The sequence below is a fragment of the Cibotium barometz genome, chromosome 21 (assembly GCF_041138505.1).
Source record: "Cibotium barometz isolate CiBa-2024 chromosome 21, ASM4113850v1, whole genome shotgun sequence".
In the NCBI taxonomy this organism is placed as follows: Eukaryota; Viridiplantae; Streptophyta; class Polypodiopsida; order Cyatheales; family Cibotiaceae; genus Cibotium; species Cibotium barometz.
In genome coordinates this window covers 28,040,040-28,059,959 of record NC_141066.1, presented here as the reverse complement: position 1 = coordinate 28,059,959, position 19,920 = coordinate 28,040,040, and the positions used below count along the sequence as shown (strand labels likewise).

At 38.9% G+C, this 19,920-nt stretch overlaps 1 protein-coding gene across 1 annotated transcript; it reads right to left on the bottom strand.

The window, feature by feature from the left end:
- Nucleotides 1-14,713: 14,713 nt before the first annotated feature.
- Nucleotides 14,714-15,674, bottom strand: LOC147627024 (dirigent protein 10-like). The gene has a single exon (XM_086816135.1). The coding sequence runs from the start codon at nt 15,551-15,553 to the stop codon at nt 14,954-14,956; it is 600 nt and encodes a 199-aa protein (XP_086672261.1). The 5' UTR covers nt 15,554-15,674; the 3' UTR covers nt 14,714-14,953.
- Between the last annotated feature and the right edge of the window lie 4,246 nt (nt 15,675-19,920).

The following is a 19,920-nucleotide window of genomic DNA, read 5'->3' as shown; positions in this document are numbered from 1 at the left end:
AAGAACAGGGAAATCCAAGGTGTGAAAATCTCTAGACACTATGTTTAATTTCTGTGACAAGAAAGTGTGGACGAAGGAGGACCGTGATATATTTCAAACAGTGCTAGATGAGTTCAAGAGATTAATGATTGATGCATGGACGGATGAACACATCACTCACTATATGGTATTAGATTGATTATGCATTGAACTAGTTTTTATACTGTGTATTAAAAAATATTCTAATTAATGTGTTCTTTTATTCTCTTGAAGCATGTTATATACCATCATACCCCCTTGGTTTGCAAAGAAGTATCATAGTTTATCAATATGGTCAACCCAGGGAATAGAGAAAACACATTATCAAGCACACTCCGGGTATTTCAATCATACAAGACATGGTGGAGGAGAAAAAAAACCTAATAGTTTAGAGGAATTACATCAGTGGACATATAGAAAGCTTGTACACAAAGCCAAAAAGAAGCAACTGTTCAAAGCGTCCAAAATTAATCAATAGTAAAACTTGTGAGTAAAGAAAGAAAACAAGATATATGGAGGAGATGTAATGCAAGTATTAAGCATGCAGAATTGTGAGAAACAAAACAAAGAAATGGAAAGATTTGGATACCCATAGATCCATAATTAACATTTCAAATTCAGAAATGATCATATGTAAAAGTGTCATGACATTATACGAGAGAATATTATTACAAGAGATAGGAATATACTACTACTCCTTACCCTGCTCACTAACATCCTCGGTGCTTGAAGCCTTGCCCTTTTTGAAGATGGCTTTGCAACATCCTATAACTATAAAACAGATATGTAACATTGATGTGATCTATGTGGCAGAGAGGGCTTTTGTCCCAAACTGTAACCAGTTGTGTAAAACGCTAAAGTACTCTTCTCTAGAGGATGGAAGAGGGATCAAGAGTAAGGAGCAATATAGAGAAAAGAGACATCTACAACCTGCACCATTGAGCTTGAACATGAATGTGAACCTCTAAGTAGGAGAAATAAACCTAATATTTTGTGTACTGCTTCTAAAGAAATGTTCAGGATGCAAGGGAAGAAAAACATAGATTTATGGATTGATGGGAGGTTATATCCAAAAGACTCTTTTACAAACTCCACACCCCCATTTAGGAATATGACATCTCTGCTTAACTTTGTTGGAGATGGCTATAATGGGCTCCTAGGATATACACATCATTTGGAAGCAACAAGCAATGTTCTTAAATTACAAAGAGATTTGTTTGAGAAGGAGAACATTCATTTGAAGAAAACCATGAAGCATTGTGTGCAAAATTTATAATGTTCTTGAAAAACAAATGTCTCAATTAAGACATAAGTAGACCTCATTAGGTCTCTATAGACAACAAAAAAAACTAAGGGATATTGAGCAAATGAAGCTAGGAGGTGGTGGCATCAAGAAGAGAATACATGCAATCAAGTAAGCTCCTTTCTATTAACTGGTTTATTGTTTCTATTATGATATTTTATGAATAGCAATCATTATTGCATATGTTCATGTATATCATTTTTTGCATTTGAATGTGATATCAGATCATTATTGCACCCTGATAAAAAATCAACGATCGAAACCTTCTCGCGCACATTTAAGTCTTCTTTTAGATCGCCAGTATTCTGAAGTACTAATGAACGAGAAGAAATATAAGAAGGTCTCAGAAAAGCAAATAGATTTCTTTTTCAAAGAGACTCAACTCAATCCACATGACATCCAAGAAATACTTGATGACGCTGGTATATCACACAGAGGAAACTCAACCATTTATTATAAGACTATAGGAAAAGATGAAGGATTCTAGTATGAAAGGATCATTATTGCCAAATCCTTCTTTGGTAAAAAAATGTGTAAACAAGTAAACAACGAGGTACTACAAGCATTGGGAATACCATTTCATATTGAAGACACCTATGCTGCACCAACAAGAGATGTGGTCTACAATAGATACAATAATATTTTCTACGACTTGGAGGCCTTACAATCCTATGTTGTTCAATTGCTTGAAGTTACTCCTAAAAAATGTGATGGTGTTCTCAAATTTGTGCTAAAGCTTGATGAGTGTCAAATTGTGGAGAGAAAGTTAGAAAGGGTTACCATCACATTGATGAAGAGGGCACTTGAAAAATCTATTCTAAAAGATGATCCTAGAGAGTTTAGTGTTCAATATGAAAACAATATATTGTCTTTGGGATCGTTTGAGGTAAAATTTATTAGACTCGGATATGTTTGTGAAAAATAATTACATATAAAAAACACTAATGGGTGTTGCATTCCTATGCTTCTTATGTATTGCAGGTAGAATTAGAGAATTTTGATGTTCTAATTGGGTCTTTCATAAGACAACGAAGATCATCAACGACCGAGCAAAGAAATGGCAAAATCTTGGATGTGGAAGGCATTGGAAAAAAAAGGTGGAGTGGCATATGGCAGGTGATCTTAAAACTTTGAAAGGTATGCACAATGTGTCAAAGGGTGCCAATTCAAAAAGTCCCTGCTTATATTGCATGTGCAGTGCAAAGGTGTTTGATAAGAGGTATCGGAAGAAGGCATCGGATAGGCACTTGGTTGCAAGACCAAAACTTCAAGCCAATTCTTGATATTCCATCTTCAACAAGTGTCCACATTTGTACAATGCGTGCTCTTTGGCAGAATCATTGAGAAACTCTTGTTTTTATACATATGTTTTGCATGGACTCTATAGCCTAATACAGCAAAGTTTACATCCATCAAAGCACTAGAGAAAGTTCTATCAGACATTGGTTTGCATGGTGGACATGCAAAAATTGAACAAGGTGAAAAAAGGTCTAAGGATGGGAGGAATAAACCTAAGAAACCTTCCATTGGGGGTGTTAAAGCAAGAAGGTTTCTATTTGAACCAACACGAGAAGGTTGTAGAAGAAGACGATCAGTGCAGATCATAAAATACAACAGATGGAAGTGTGGTCACAATGCAGTAGTAGACCATGCAGACAATGGTCATGCAAGAACACGGAAAGCCAAGGTGTGAAAATCTCTAGACACGATGTTTAAGTTCTGTGACAAGAAAGTGTGGACGAAGGAGGACCATGAGGTATTTCAAACCGTGCTAGATGAGTTCAAGAGATCAATGATTGATGCATGGACGGATCAACACATCACCCACTATATGGTATTAGATGGATTATGCATTGAACTAGTTTTTAGACTGTATATTAAAAAATATACTAATTAATATGTTCTTTTATTCTCTTGAAGCATATTATATACCATCATACCCCTTGGTTTGCAAAGAAGTATGGTAGTTTATCAATATGGTAAACCCAGGGAATAGAGAAAACACATTATCAAGTATGCTCCGGGTATTTCAATCATACAAGACATGGTGAAGGAGCAAAAAAAGCTAACAGTTTAGAGGAATTACATCAGTGGACATATAGAAAGCTTGTACACAAAGCCAAAAAGAAGCAACACTCCAAAGCATTCGAAATTAATCAACAGTAAAACTTGTGAATAAAGAAAGAAAACAAGATATATGGAGGAGATCTAATGCAAGTATTAAGCATGTAAAATGGCGAGGAACAAAACAAAGAAATGGAAAGATTTGGATACCCATAGATCCATAATTAACATTTCAAATTCATAAATGATCATATGCAAAAGTGTCATGACATTACATAAGAGAGAATATTATTACAAGAGATAGGAATATACTACCACTCCTTACCCTGCTCACTAACATCCTCGGGTGCATGAAGCCTTGCCCTTTTTGAAGATGGCTTTGCAACATCCTGTAAACTGTAAAACTGGAGGAACCCTCCGTTTTGTGAATCTGAGAAGCTCCCTTTTTCCATAATCACTTAGCATATTGGGATCCTTAATCCCACATGCCAATCCATAAGCAGTATAGGCTAAGTAATATTTACTCCTTAGTGCATAGACTCTAGGGCCCTGCCAAAAGATTTGCAACGCCAAAAGCTAACTACTTCTCCAAAAGCATGACTTTGTCTACATTCCACCTGGCGGGATATGCCCCAAGGTATTTGGATAATGTCTTGATTGCAAACAAAGGAAATTCTGCATTATCTTTCAAGAATTTTTTGTGGAATATAATGAATTATGGAAACTTCAATCGGTTTATGTACTCTCCGAGTGTTGATTCCATTCTGAGTCCTCCCACGTGTTTGCTTACTTCTCGCCCAAGAAACTCATCCTCAAACACAACCAGCTGTAAAACAATATTGTCGATGAGCCAACACAACAAATAGAATAAGCTACTCAGCAAGAACGATAAAAAGTCATTAACAAGTAAACACATTAAGCGTACACCTTCTGATTTTTGTCATTAACAAGTAAATGATCTGTCCATATATTAATTATTGAGTTGGTGTCCTGGACCACCAATGAGGATGCCTCTTCCCTTCCCAAAGTCTTTGTTGAATAGCCTGAAATTCCTCTTCAGTGGTGGGAAGGTTGGATTCATAGCTTTTTGCATCCTTGTACATCATAGATAATGTGTCGATAGCATAATGGAACTCACTGTCCTTGACATTTGAATCCAATAAGAGATACTTAGCCAAATCTGGATTGACAAAATGTTCATCTTCCTCAAGATTCTGTGCAATGATGGCCAGATAGTAGTCTTCCCTTATGTCAAACACAACTTGAATATCTATAGTTAACAAATATTCTTTGTCACCAATAGGACATGTGGGGAGTAGTGGGGTTGGAATGTCCCCTGCTTTCTCTATCATAGAGGGCTGCTTGTTACCTGTAACCACTAAGGTGTCGTGTCAATATCGAACTGCGCACGTAAGTCCCTCTCCTGGTAGCCAAGTTTAATTCCTCCGCAATATCTTGAACTTCATCTTCTACTGATGGAGGTTTCTCTGCGTTCTCCTCAATTTCTTCATTTGCAACTTTTTCATCCTCTACAGCACATGTAGGACTAAGACGTGAAAGACCATGATGTGAAAGACTAGATGTGAATTATCAGACGTGAAAGAGCATGACGTGAAAGAGCAGACGTGAAAGAGCATGATGTGAAAGAGCAGACGTGAAATTCCAAGACATGAATCTGCAGACATGATTTATCAGATGTGAAAGAGCACACGTGAAAGTCCAAGACGTGAATCTGCAGACGTGAATTATCAGACGTGAAAGAGCATGATGTGAAAGAGCAGACATGAAAGTCCAAGACGTGAAGGACTAAGATGTGAATCTACAGACGTGAAAGTGTAGACGTGAAAGTCCAAGACGTGAATCTGCAGACGTGAAAGTGTAGACGTGAAAGTCCAAGACGTGAATCTGCAGACGTGAAGCTGCAGAGGGTCTGACATGGGCCGTGACTTTACAACTGTGTTTGCACATGCTTAGGATGGATCATTTATCATTTCCAGAGGGGTGACAAGAGCATTGTTGTTTTGTTCTTAATGTGCTCTTAAGTCTCCGTATTTGATCTTGAATTTGTTGCTGAAATGATGTCAAGGCAGTAGGGAAGACTGCTGATTATTTGCTTGAACAGACAAGCTCTTGTGTTGGTGCTAAATGCACGAGAGTGGTTTTGTTTGCTTGCTGTTGCTTGGGCCTCCATTCTTATCGAACTTTAGGTGAAGTTGTTGGGGTTGAATTCGGTGGGTGGTGAGGTTTTCGATTTTGGCAACTATATGATGGAATTACCATCATAGTATTTTTGTTGTTGAAGCACATGCACAGGCACCCATCTTTGATGAACACTGTAATTTGGTGGCCGATGTGCTTGGTGTTGAGGCTTCCTTTTTTGTGCAAGTTTAGGGGACTTTGTGATGCACTTGGGGACCCAAGATTTGGTATTTCTTTGGTAGTACCCTTGTGCTTGCAGCAATGTTTTTGGTACCCACACTTGTTGCATTAGTGGAGTTCTTTGAGGAACTCGCATAGGCTCTTGTGGACGGTGTTGTGGAGTACTCTTCTTCTTCCTTGGCTTTTGAGTGCTTTTTGTAGGAAGAGTTTTTGACTGTTGAGGCACCCAAATTTGATTGGCACCTTCATAGTAGCCTTGAGCTACAAGTAGCTACTTCTCCACCCACATTTTGATACTATTAAGATATTGTGATTGTGGTAGTCTTAGTGGAGTTTTCTTTAGGGTTGATGTGGAAGATTTGGGGTCCTCCTTGACTTTGGTTGGCGCTGAGGCTGCAGGTTTGATACTCATTGGCATTGGGAGTAGAAGCTTTAGAGGGGTTTTTGTGGAAGAGTCTTGTATCATTTTTTGTTCAGCATCATAGATATCCATTAAAGTTGGATCCTCTTCCTGGCAGTATAGTATTGTCAACTTTTTGTTGTCATTGACCATCATGATGAATCTATCGCTAGCAAAGCATAGTGGTGCTTGGGCAGCAACAATAGTCCATTTATGCCCCATGATTAAATCTGCTTCCAATACATACTCAACCACAAAAAAGTAGCAAGTGAGGGGGTTAGTTTCGATATACATTGTCTGTTCAAAGTACCCCAGACATGACATATTCAAGTCTTGCGTAAAGGTAATCCTTTTAGGATGGGCCGTGAGTGTTGGTTGACCTAACAAATCCCATAGCTCGAGGGTCATGAGATTGTGTTCTCATGTTGGATAAAGCTGTGCTTGAGCTGTGGTGATTTTCTTTGAAATTTCCAATCCAACCAAAATCCTAAGGATTTTTTCAATAAGATATGTTGAAAGTTCCAGCTTCTGCAAGGCTTCTTCCTCCCGTAAAATAGCAATTGTACATTGCATGCATGAGTGTTCAAGGTGATTGTTTGCATGGATTCATCTAGTGAATACAATGATTCACTTATCCAAGGTTTGCTAAGGATGACATCATACTCAAGGGAATCTAGGGTGACATGAAATGTAAATTCCATATCGCGATCGATTGTTCGAGTAGTGTATCTAGAGTAACCTGGAACTTCAATGTTTTGTCCATTGGTTCCTTTTGCAAGACTATTGCTTGTTGGGGTGAGGTTAGGTTGTCCCAATGACAACCAAGCATCTATTGTTATGATGTTATGACTTGCTCAAGGGCTAATCAATGCACGCTTACGCTGAACATCATTACCTGTAGGGAAATCCAACCATACCATGATAGAGTCTTCCAGAGGAACCATGGGTGTTTCGGTTATTGTTTTAGCTTCAAATCTTGTGTCTGTTTCATATTTCCATTCACTTTCATCCTCTGTTTGGGTCTCATCATTTTCAAGAGTACCCAATGCGTACAATGGCACACTTGGCCCTTTGACATTTCTTAATGAGGTATCATCCAAAAAGCCAGGTATATTGCTAGGTTTAATTTTCTTTCCCAAATGTTGCATCCTTTATAGTTCTTAGCCAACTAGATAACTTTTGTTTGGGATGAGGAGTATGATGCATATTTTGGAGTAAAGAAGGTTTTAAGAACTCTTCCTATTTTAATGCCACTTGATTGGGACCAGCAATTTTATGTGAACCCAAGCATTGAAAAAGATGCTATTGGTACCATTCTATTTAAAAGGATTCCAAGAATTCCCTTTTGCAACCTATTTACATTGTAAGTAGGGTTATGACTACTGGAGAAAAGAGTTATTCTGAGATAGAGTAGCTTATTTTAGCTTTAATTTTTGTGTAAGGAAATTTTGTGCATATTTTGCTTAAAAGACCTTTTATTGTGATCACGGTGGCGAAACATTTTCTAGTGGTTGTTCAGTATATGATAACATCACATCAAATTGCTAAATGGATATTGGAGTTGCAAGAGTTTAACTACACTTTTAAAGTGGATGATAGTAATAGGGCCACACTTGCACTCATATTGACTCATAGAGTACATGAGAAGCAACTAAAGATTAAAGAATCACTTAAATAACTACAACCTTTGAAACCTTTGGAGAATGCTTATTTACTGTTCTTTGATGCTGCATATAGAAGACAAACGGGGAAGCTAGTGGTGGGCTAATCTTGTATGATCCACATGGTCAAATTGTGTTCAAAGAGAATTTTTTTTAGAAGATGTACAAACAAACAATAAGGCTGATTATACAATTTTTGAGGAAGGATTAATGAGATGCAAACAAGCGGGACTTGAGAGGTTAATCATTAAAGAAATTTATCATCGTTGTGTGTGTGAAGATGAAATTCCTACTATTTTGAAAGCTTTACATGATGAAATTCCTACTATTTTTAAAGCCTTACATGATAAACGGCGTGGTGGACATTTTGTTAGAGAGCTAACGACTGGCAAGATGAAGATGAGGAATATCCTTAGTTGTGCATTCAATACTAGTTAAGAGAACAAGGAGTTGATCCAATACAATCACTTTTGTTATGTAGTTACAAGAGCAACATATATTTAAATATTTGCAGAGTGAGTTTAGTCTTAAATATTTCAATTTTGGCTAGAATATGATCTCTCTTTCACGTCAAGTTCAACAATCTCCTGCATTATCTTGACAATGACCCTGAGATGCCAATGCCTTGGAGTAGCTTACTCAAAAAATTTGAGAATTAACAATTCATTTCGCCCAAGGAGTTGGGTCCAGACCTCATGCACCACAGCCAGGGATTTAATATTCACGTGATCACAAGATTTTTTGTGATAATAACAAATGTGAACAAGTTATTCACATGTTCTCATGTTACCGTTCACAAAATAACAGGTCACTTGCCGTTTGAGAACCCCTTAAAAGCTTTGCTACACATGGGAATAAGCTATTCACATGTTCTCATGTTACCATCTTCACATAATAGCAAGTCAGTGGCCACCTAAGAAGATTTTTTATGCCCGACAAAGATAATTTTTTTAGGCCCTTGTGAAAGCTTTGTGAATAAAACATGTGAACACAAGATTTTTTGTGTTATTAACATATGTTTTTAACATGTTCACATGTTCTCGTTTACGTCAGTGAAATCCCTGACCACAGCAAGGTGGAGGTAGGCCACCTAGACAACAACAAGAGTTGGTGTGTTGGAATTGCAATGGACATGGCCATAGTATAAACAACTATCCACTTCCTAGAAGAAACATAGGTGACCCTTATCATGTCTACCCTGTTTTGATGCCTCAAAGAGATAATATGCTGAGAAATCCACATGCACAAGGAGGGAATCAAATGAAAAATAGGGGGAATAATCCTCCACCTAGAGAATCAACGAAGATGGTATCCCACCTTTACTAGATAGGGGGTTCCTATAGTAGAATTAGAAGAAAGGGATTTTACAAGTAAGAGAACATGAGTTCATAAACAATCTAAAAATAAGGAAGCAAAAGTAAAAAGAAGATGTTAGAGAAGGAAGTAAGAAGAGGAGGAGGAGAAGGAGAATTGGGTAACTGGTAGATTTTACTCTTGGCCATGGGGTGAGACCATACAATTTACAAGAGGATATGAGGAAGCAAGGACCTAACATCAATTCGCCCTAGTTTTTTACTGTGTCCATAGGTAAGGAGGAAAGTAGAAGAGTTAAGGTGACGATGGCATAGGAGTCCTCAGGAATCTTAAAGTAGGTGTTTTTGGGGTTTCTATTAATGTTGATTTTTACGTTCTGACAACCAAGGGAGATGACTACCCCTTGGTTTTGGGTCCCCATTGTTGATTTCTGTCACATCTATTCAAAAATGGAATAAAGGATAGCTAGTGATACAACCTGATAGAAAGCAAGTAGTGGTTTATGACATGAAAGAGAAGAAGCAAAAGGATATATAATATAAAGATTTAGATGATGTAGAAAAACTAATGGAGTATTTGTATTCAAAAGATGAATTCGAGACCACTAATGACATTGAAGATCTATCTTTGGAGGTGATGGGTGTGACACTTAATTCTCACAGGCAAACAAAGAAGCTGCAACAACTAAAGTTCAAGAAGAGTTAAAGGCAGATGAAAGTGTTAAAATATACAAGTGAATAGGGTGTGTGCGGGAACAAGCCCTTGGCAAGAGGCTATAACAGAGAATCTCTAAATGTGAGAGAACCTGTGAAAAGGTGGAGAAGTATCTACTGGGAGAGAATAAAGGGTAACATGAGGAGATTTAGGAGGTGTGGAGATATTCTAGGAGAGGTGGAGAGAATCAAGCAAAAGAGGTGGAGTGAATCAAGGAGAAATCAGTGGGATTGGATGCTTAGATGTAAACTCTATAAATTGAGGCATTGGCCTAATGAGAATTTGTTGGTTTTTGATCATCCATGCCTACATTAAGCTATCAGTTAATTGCTCACTAATCACATATTAATTATCGTCTAATCTCTTTGTTAATGATGTTGATTCTAGCATTTGATCCACTATAGCTCATCACATTGCTGCAAATTTAATATAGTATCAGAGCCAAGTTAGAATCCATCAATTTGTGAGCCCATTATCTTGCTAATAACTTGGCTAATTAGGATTAGTAGATAATTAATATTTTTATCTCTTTTTCAACAAACTCTTTGTACCCCCAGTTGGTTGGAGGAGCTCTTTCTCCCTACATACATAAAATTAGCCCAAATCACTTTCGCCACACATAGTTATCACCCTTGTGCTTCATCCCATCAAGACAAACCTGCAAACCGCCAACGCAAGCTGCTGAAAATCGCGAATCTGCAGGCACCTTTTTTTCTGAGAAAAAATGAGATCTTGTCTACTCTAGAGCAAATTGCTCTAATTGCTCTTAGCCCTAGGGGTTTTCAAGGGTGCTCTACAAGTTGGAGAAGATACAATTTGATTTGATCAAGTCTACAGTGAGATCTAAGCTCTTCAAATCTACAGGTGACTTTGGTAAAAGAGAGATTACACATTTAATGTTTGGTCAAATCTTGTGTTTCTTGGCTTAATCCTCTACTAGACTGATTGCTATTAATGGTCTTGAAAGGATTTGAGCTCATTTAAACTCTAAGGCCTCAGATCTGGGCTCCTCACACTCTATTTTTTGCACACAAAATAGAGGATTAATTTGCTAATCAGTGATGATTAATCAGTGCTAATCACTATTTTTTGTTGCGATTGAGGGTTCAAACTAACCATTAGGTATCTGATATAGATCCTTATAACATTAGATTGCAATTCAGAGATGGTTTGATACTCCAACCATTCCGTACAAATTGGTTACCCTTGATTTAATGTAATTTTTGGTAAAATTATGCTGATAAATTTGTGGTATCACACTCAAATTCAAGTTATCCACAACTAGAGTTGCATTTGGGAATGTGCATAAGAACGAATGCTGTATTGGGCACATTACATCATTGTAAAAATGGGACCAGACATTACCCTTGTCCTGAATAAGGCAAGAGGCAAGACCTCCCGCATAGATTTGGGTTTGCATTGCATAATGACACAAGATAAACATCAAAAGTCCAAAAGAACTATCAATAAAACATTAAAACATGTTGCTCACATGGAGCAAGAACTGACGGACAAGCTCATGGCCCCAGTCCCATGAAAGAAGAAGAACATCTCTTTCCCGAGGAGGATTCTCTCAAGGATGACGACGAGGAAGAGACAGAGTAGGAAGAAGGACCTTCACTTGCCACAACTGTGGAAAGCCACGACACATGGCAAGAGACTGCTACTACAGCAAACCCAGTGGTGGAGAAGGAACGACATTAGCAAACTTCATGGAGGCTCCTATGGAAGTGGAGTCAGATCATCTTTTCTGAGAGAGAGAGAGAGAGAGAGAGAGAAACCCCACAACCCAATGTAACCTACCCCAACAGAGTAAAACCACCTCTGAGCCACCGATGATGTAGGCCATGTGGTAGATGTATGTGTGAGCACTTAAGTCAAGGTCACGATCACTTGTAGTAGCCTTGGACACATAGAGAGAGAGAGAGAGTGTCAAAAGGACTATGAGTTTAGGGACTTGAGGCACTGGTTGCCCGCAGCGGACTCTGAAGTATAAGAGGGAAACTTGGTATAAGGTCCAAGTGTGCTAGGATTATTCACTTGAGGGGAGGTGTTGAAATATACAAGTGAATAGGGTGTGTGCAGGAACAAGCCCTTGGCAAGAGGCTATAAAAGAGAATCTCTAAATGTGAGAGAACCTGTGAAAAGGTGGAGAAGTATCTACTGGGAGAGAATAAAGGGTAGCATGAGGAGATTTAGGAGGTGTGGAGATATTGTCAGAGAGGTGGAGAAAATCAAGCAACAAAAGAGGTGGAGTGAATCAAGGAGAAATCAGTGGGATTGGATGCTTGGATGTAAACTCTATAAATTGAAGCATTGGCCTAATGAGAATTTGCTGGTTTTTTATTATCCATGCCTACATTAAGCTATCAATTAATTTGCTGGTTTTTTATTATCCATGCCTACATTAAGCTATCAGTTAATTGCTCACTAATCACATGTTAATTATCATCTAATCTCTTTGTTAATGATGTTGATTCTAGCATTTGATCCACCATAGCTCATCACATTGCTGCAAATTTAACAGAAAGTAGGTTGAAAGTTATGTTGGCAAATGACTTGGAGCACCGAGAATGGAAGGAGTTCTTGGATATGCTATACAAGTATCATTTTTTTTTTGTTTCTGATTACACACAGATTAGAGGAGTAGATTCCATAGAACATCACATTGACTTGAAGGAGAATGCCAAATGAGCAGCTCAAAAATTGCGATGGTTCGGAGTGGTACAACATGATGCTTTGCTTAAAGAGGTGACCAAGTTACTAAAAGTGAGATTTATATGCTCTGTTAAAAATTTTGAGTGGGTTTCTCCTATGGTGGTTACTCCTAAAAAGAATGGCAAATGGCGGGTATGCGTGGATTATAAACCACTCAATATATCAACAAAGAGGGATCATTTTCCTCTACCCTTTTAAGATGAAATTCTTAATGAGGTGGCTGGTCATGAGCGTTATACAGTGTGTGATGGTTGTTCAGGTTACTTTTAGATATGGATTACAAGAGAAGGTTAGAAGAAGACTACATTCATCACCCCATGGAGATGTTTTACCTATCGTGTGATGCCATTCGGATTGACAAATGATCCTTCAACCTTTCAAAGGTATATGAATTATGTCTTTAGTCATTCTTTGGGAAATCTATCAGGGTGTACATAAATGATTTTTGTATTTATAGCCCTCATATTTCACGTTATTTGATGGACGTGGAAGAAGGTTTGCAACGGTTGGATAGCTTGGGAGGTCAAGGGAACTATGATAAATGTAAGATTGCTAAGAAAGAAGTAGTCCTGCTTGGCCGTCTAGTTTCAAGAAAAGGTATATTGCTAGGTTTATTCATTTTCTTTCCCAATTTCTGCATCCTTTACAGTTCTTAGCCAACCAAATAACTTTTGTTTGGGATGAGGAGTATGATGCATATTTTGGTGGAGTAAAGAAGGTTTTAAGCATTCTTCCTATTTTGATGCCACTTGATTGGGACCAGCAATTTTATGTGAATCCAAGCATTGGAAAAGATGCTATTGGTACCATTCTATTTACAGAAGGATTCCCTTTTGCAACCTAGGGTTATGACTAATGGAGATCAAAAGAGTTATTTTGAGATAGAGTAGTTTGTTTTAGCCTTAATGTTTGCGTAAGGAAATTTTGTGCATATTTTGCTTAAAAGACCTTTTATTGTGATCACCGACGACGGAGAAACTTTTTCTAGTGGTTGTTTACCATATGACAACATCGCATAGAATTGCTAAATGGATATTGGAGTTGTAGGAGTTTAACTATACTTTTAAAGTGGAAGATAGCAACAAGGCCACACTTGCAACCATATTGACTCATAGAGTATATGAGAAGCAACTAAAGATTGAAGAATCGCTTAAAGAAGTACAACCTTTGAAACCTTTGGAGAATGCTTATTTACTGCAGCTGTTTGATGCTGCATATAGAAGACAAATGGGGAAGCTAGTGGTGGGCTAATCTTGTATGATCCACATGGTCAAATTGTGTTCAAAGGGAAAGTTGTTTTAGAAGATGTAGAAACAAACAATGAGGCTGAGTATACAGTTGAGGAAGGATTAATGAGATGCAAACAAGCGGGAGTTGATAGGTTAATCATTAAAGGAATTTATCACCGTTGTGTGTGTGAGGATGAAATTCCTACTATTTTCAAAGCTTTACATGATGAACTGTGTGGTGTGACATTTTGTTGGAGAGCTAACGGCTAGCAAGATGAAGATGAGGAATATCCTTAGTTGTGCCTAAGCACAAGGAGTTGATCCAATCCAATCACTTTTGTTATGCAGTTACAAGAGCAACATATACAAGAGCACAAGGAGTTGATCCAATCCAATCACTTTTGTTATGCAATTACAAGAGCAACATATATTTAAAATGTGGAATGTCAATCTCTTTTAATTGGAAAGAGAATTTAGTCTTAAATATTTCAATTTTGGCTAGAATATGACACTCTCTCTCTCTCTCTCTCTCTCTCTCTCTCTCTCTCTCTCTCTCTCTCTCTAATTGCCCTTGGGATGACATGTACCCACCTGGCTTCAAGTCTCTCCGTTGATTGGTCTCTCTACATCAATAAGTCGACGTTAAGCAACTCTCGTCTCGTCTCGTCTCGTCTCGTCTCGTCTCTCTCTCTCTCTCTCTCTCTCTCTCTCTCTCATTTTTAAATTCTTAGAGGCATGGCCACCCATGGCTTCGCCATCGGATTTTCCCACCACTATGGTGCTACTACTACTCAAAACGGACAAATACATGGAAAATATGAAAGCATTAATCGTTTCACATTCGAACACCTCCAGTAAAAAGAAATTTTGTCTTGTAATACCTAATGAAGGGGGTAAAAGTGCCATACCATAGATTGAAGTTATATAGCTGTATCTGAGAATTCAGAGTACAGAAAACACTTCTTCTTGCTTCCAAATCCTCTCTCAATAGAATCCACTTCTTCTTGCTTCCAAATCCACTCTCAATAGAAATTTTTGAAACCTTAATTTTGTATTTGCTCTTTGAAAGATTGTGCAGCAGTCATGCTCGTGGCTTGGTGGCCACGAGAAGCCATTAGGTTCTAATTATGGACTCGTCTATAAATTAGTGAGTCTAGAGAAAATAGAGGGAGTGGTGGTAGACGTACAAGGTGCCTGTGGCACTGACGAGGGTGACAACGCCATAGCCCCGCACGCCCCGAAAGGCGCCTGTGCCTCCCAGCACGACGATCTCGTTGGTAGCAACGTTGATGAGGCCCTGTAGGCTGATGGTGCCGTTGACGGAGCCATCGTCGTAGGAGAGCACCTCCACCTCCACTTCATGGCTGGTGGAGGTGTAGCTGGCCTGGACTGTGTAGCCCCGGATGACACCCAGCTGAGTGCTGGAAGCGTCAGCACCCTCTGTGACGTTGAGGGCGAACACCTCCATCGCACCGAAGCTGTTGGTGGTGTTGGTGTCAAGGGCGGGGAGAAGCTCGCCTGTGTCGTCACCGCCCACCTCCACCTGCACGTAGTACTCCAATGAGGCCTCATCGGACGAGTTCGAGTTGGCCATGATGCTCCAGCGCGGGTTGCCACTTGCGGCGTCAACGGCAGCAGGCGAAATGAGAGCGCCGATAAGGAGGAGGAGGAAGAAGGCGGTGCATGAGCTGGGGTTCTTCAGCAAGCGGCCGGAGTGATGCGTCTGCGCAGCTGGACGTAATATGGGCGCCATCGCTTGTGGGAAAGGCTGCTTCGCTTGGATGAGATCTGGATAAACGCCTTGCTGCTGCAAATATTGCGAGTGGAAGCAGCTGGGGGACAAGAAAAGCCTAAGCCTGTATATTGTGTCGATCTGTGTGCAAAATATAGCTGATGTACTGGCGAGTCCTCGTTTTTATAAGGACGTGGAAGTACAAGAGAGACCCGCCGCCACGGTTCCCCGCGAAGACCCGGCTCTTCGCGGGGCGGGACGCCGGCGGCTCCCCACAAAGTCCAGATGCGCGCCGCCATATTCAACGCTGATGCCTCCATAGACTCTTCCAAAACGCCTGCTGCCTCGCTGACCATTGCGGTCGGAGCAAGCAACCGTGCTAAAATGGACATCTTTTACTATATTTTAGACGTTGCTTTTCGGGCCCAGGACAAAACCTATGCTTTCCCTAGAATTATTGAGGCCAACATACCACCCCTTGGAAATCAAAATGTTGGTGTTGGAAATCCTCCTTGTAAGGTTCAAGGATGTCAAAAAAATGGATACATTCTGTATCTATGCAACAAGTCTTCCTTAGAAAAGGAGAGCATGAGATTTCTTGAAAGCCTATACATACATATACATTGATGTAAACCCTTTCCACAATTTTTTCTTTCATTGTTCTTCTCTCACGTTTGTCTCAAAATAGCTTTAGAAAGTGCCCGCACCCAACATCCATCTCCCTCCGCACCTTCATGACTTAAATAAATTGATGTAAGCCCTCTGCATTTAACAATGGAACGTACAATTTTGTCTTTCATTGTTCTTCTCTCACATTTGACGCAATATAGCTTTAGAAAGTGCCCCCCTCCCTCTTCCCCTTTCCATTGGGCACCTTTATGACTTGAATATCTTCTTGCACATCACACATCAACAATGTGCAACTACAAAGCAGCAGCTTGCACCACATCCCCTTTCCATTGGGCGCCTTTATGACTTGAATATCTTCTTGCACATCACACATCAACACTGTGCAACTACAAAGCAGCAGCTTGCACCATATCCCCCTCCCCCACTTTTCTCTTTCCATTGGGCACCTTCATTACTTGAATATCTTCTTGCAAATCACACAGCGATGCTATGCATCTATAAGCGACAACTTCCACCACTGTACTAAGTAGACCTTATAAGCAAAAATTTATTAGCAAAGGACATCTTTCTCTTGAAAATAAGCTTGAGCACTATGATGGTGACTTGGCATCAATAGAAATCCTCTCCAGGACTTGTAGCAACATCGATAATACGCAAAGCTCAAAGAATTATAGCAATTTCTCTTCTATCTTCAAGTATTGGGGCGCCACCCTTTTCTCACTATGGTGATTGCTTGGCAACACCCTTTCCACTCTCTCTTTGTAGCTCAAGCTCCTTGATCTATGGGTGGAGCACCTTAAGCACCACACTATAAGAAAAGAGAGAGAGAGAGAAAACGAGGCAACACAAATATTATATACTTGTAAGATAACCAAGAAAAGTGATAAGGTTTGTGAAGAAACTCTAAGGATTTTTCCATTATTAAAGGAATTTGTGGTGTAAATGGACCCAAGTTGAGACTTTTTTCACGTGTAATGCATAGAAATGTACTTGGTTGCACCTTAGTAAGTCAAATAGATGAGAATATGCGTCAGAATTGTTAAGGCATGTAATTGAATGGGTCGCATATATGTGTGTATTGTGTTCTTCTCAAGTTGAGGCATATGTAAGAGGATTGATATGAGACACCACTATAGTTGGGTAGAGTGTGTTCATTGTTTTGACCGTGAGATGAGTTCAATGACAAGAGTTTACCTTATAGGCTTGAAAGGACATCATGTAAGAGCCTTGTTACCACACATAAAGTATAGTAGAGAAATACAACCTTATTCATCCACACAATACAGAAAATGTCAATTCTTTATTGCTTTGTATAGCATGTTCAACATAAACATTGTTGAAACTATCAATGATATCTTATTGTTTGCAAATCCCCAACATGCATTTGTCGTGCCCTATTTCTTTCATTTTTCATATGAAAAATAAGAACATGATATAACCATTAACAATTGTTAAACCCAATCACTTGAATATTCACAAACAAATATGTTCATTGCACTACATTGAAATATTCTTCAAGACACCCTCAACAACGTCCTCTTTGGGATCAATACAAACAATGTTCATGCCTGATTTGTGCGCTACCATAGCATAATCTTCACATGCTGCATAAAGCTCTACTGTCACTAGCCCTTCTTTTGCATGATGCTTCAACATGCTACTCCAAAAGTTATATCCACGCTAAAATCCACCCGTAATAAAGAAAACATTTCTCTTAATTCCACAAAAAAATTATAAAGCCCTTAACATGGAGCACTTATATGTTTCCACCATACCTCACCATGCTGTCCCATGTGGGCATCTTTACCAGTGCTTCATATTACAAGAATCAATGATATAATCAGTCGAGAAAGGCTTTGTATGGTTTATTCCAACTATGCTCATGAAGGTAGCAGTGAGATGAGGGTATGTGTCTGCACAAGAGTATGAGATAACACAAAGTGATGTTCAATGGCAACCTCTATGGTTAGTGTTGCTTACCGCTTGTCATAATGCCTTTCTAATCTGCATTGTACACCTTACATTCATCCTTATGCATAAAGCTTGCACAAGGCGTATGCAATAAACATGAGCTTGCATTACCGATTACATGAATAAGAGATCTTACCTCAAAAATGTCAAGCCGAAGGGGACAACAATGCAAGACCTACAAAACATAACATGAAAAAACATTATTAGTAACACATTTATGAGAAAAGCTCTATGAATGATCTATATGCATGCATGCATAGAGCCTATGTATGCTCTAATATGTGAGAGCATCCCACTTCACAATACTTTCTTGACCTCCTTACATTAGCATGCATAGTCACTCCTAACTGAACTCTAACATAAGGAGGTCTAGCAAGCATTGTGATGAAACTCTATGAATAGAGAGAATACCTTATGCATAGAAAAAGAGAGCTCTATGAATGATCTATATGCATGCATGCATAGAGCCTATGTATGCTCTAATATGTGAGAGCATCCCACTTCACAATACTTTCTTGACCTCCTTACATTAGCATGCATAGTCACTTCTAAAACTGAACTCTAACATAAGGAGGTCTAGCAAGCATTGTGATGAAACTCTATGAATAGAGAGAATACCTTATGCATAGAAAAAGAGAGCATAAGAAATATATGTTATATACATAAGAGAGTATAAACATTCAAAAAGCTAATACTCCCCATCCATGCATAGCACTCCACATCAAAAAAGCATGAAGCTTTATGCATTAGGCTTAATATGCATAAATCTTGCATAAGACTTATGCATAAGCTCTATGCATAAGGCTTATACATAAGCCTTATGCAAGCTTATGCATAATAAGGCTTGCATAGAGTCTCATGCATAAGGCTTATGCATAATCTCTAGACTTATGTGTAAGCCCTATGCAAGCTTGTGTATAATAAGGCTTGCATAGAGTCTTATACATACAGCTTGCATAAGGCTATGCATAAGCTTTATGCAATATTTATGCATAAGCTCCTTATACATAAAGCTTGCATAAAGGCTTTATGCATAGAGCTTATACATAAGCTCTATGCAAGATTTATGCATAAGGCTTATGCAAGATTATGCATAATAAGGGTTGCATAGAGTCGTATGCATAAAGGCTATGCATAAACCTTGTGCATAGATTTATGCATAAACCTTATGTAAGCTTTATGCATAGATCTTATACATAGGCCTCTTGCAAGCTTTATGCCTAGAACTTATGTATAAGCTCTATGCATGAGCTTTATGCATAAGCCTTATACATAAGCTCTATAAATAAGCTTCACAAGAAGGCTATGTAGTATAGAGCTTGCAACCAAAGCCTATGCAAGCTCTATGCATAAGCTTCATGTAAGAAGCCTATTCATAGAGCTTGCATAGGCTTGCAAGCTCTATACATAAAGCCTATGCATAGAGCTTGCGAAGGCTTTGCAAGCTCTATTCAAGAAACCTATCACTATAACATAGCCCCCTCTAGCAAGACGAGGCTAGAATGATGGGTTTATTCAAACATGTGAACATAGCCCTCTCTAGCGAGACGAGGCTAGAATGATGGGTTTATTCAAACACGTCGCTTAAACGATGACGAATGTGACGTAAGTGACATGATTGAAAAAAATAATGTTCTACTGTAAATATCTGTTGCACTGAACGTCGCATAAGCAGTGGTTCATTTAACGTCATTTGTACGACGATTGCATGCTGCAAAGCGTTGCTTACACAAGGTCACTTATATAGACGTCATGTAAGCGAGCTGTGGGAAATTAAAAAAAACCAA

What these genes read in the sequence shown, in the direction of transcription:
- LOC147627024 (XM_086816135.1), bottom strand. Translation starts at nt 15,553, where the DNA reads ATGGCGCCCATATTACGTCCAGCTGCGCAGACGCATCACTCCGGCCGC.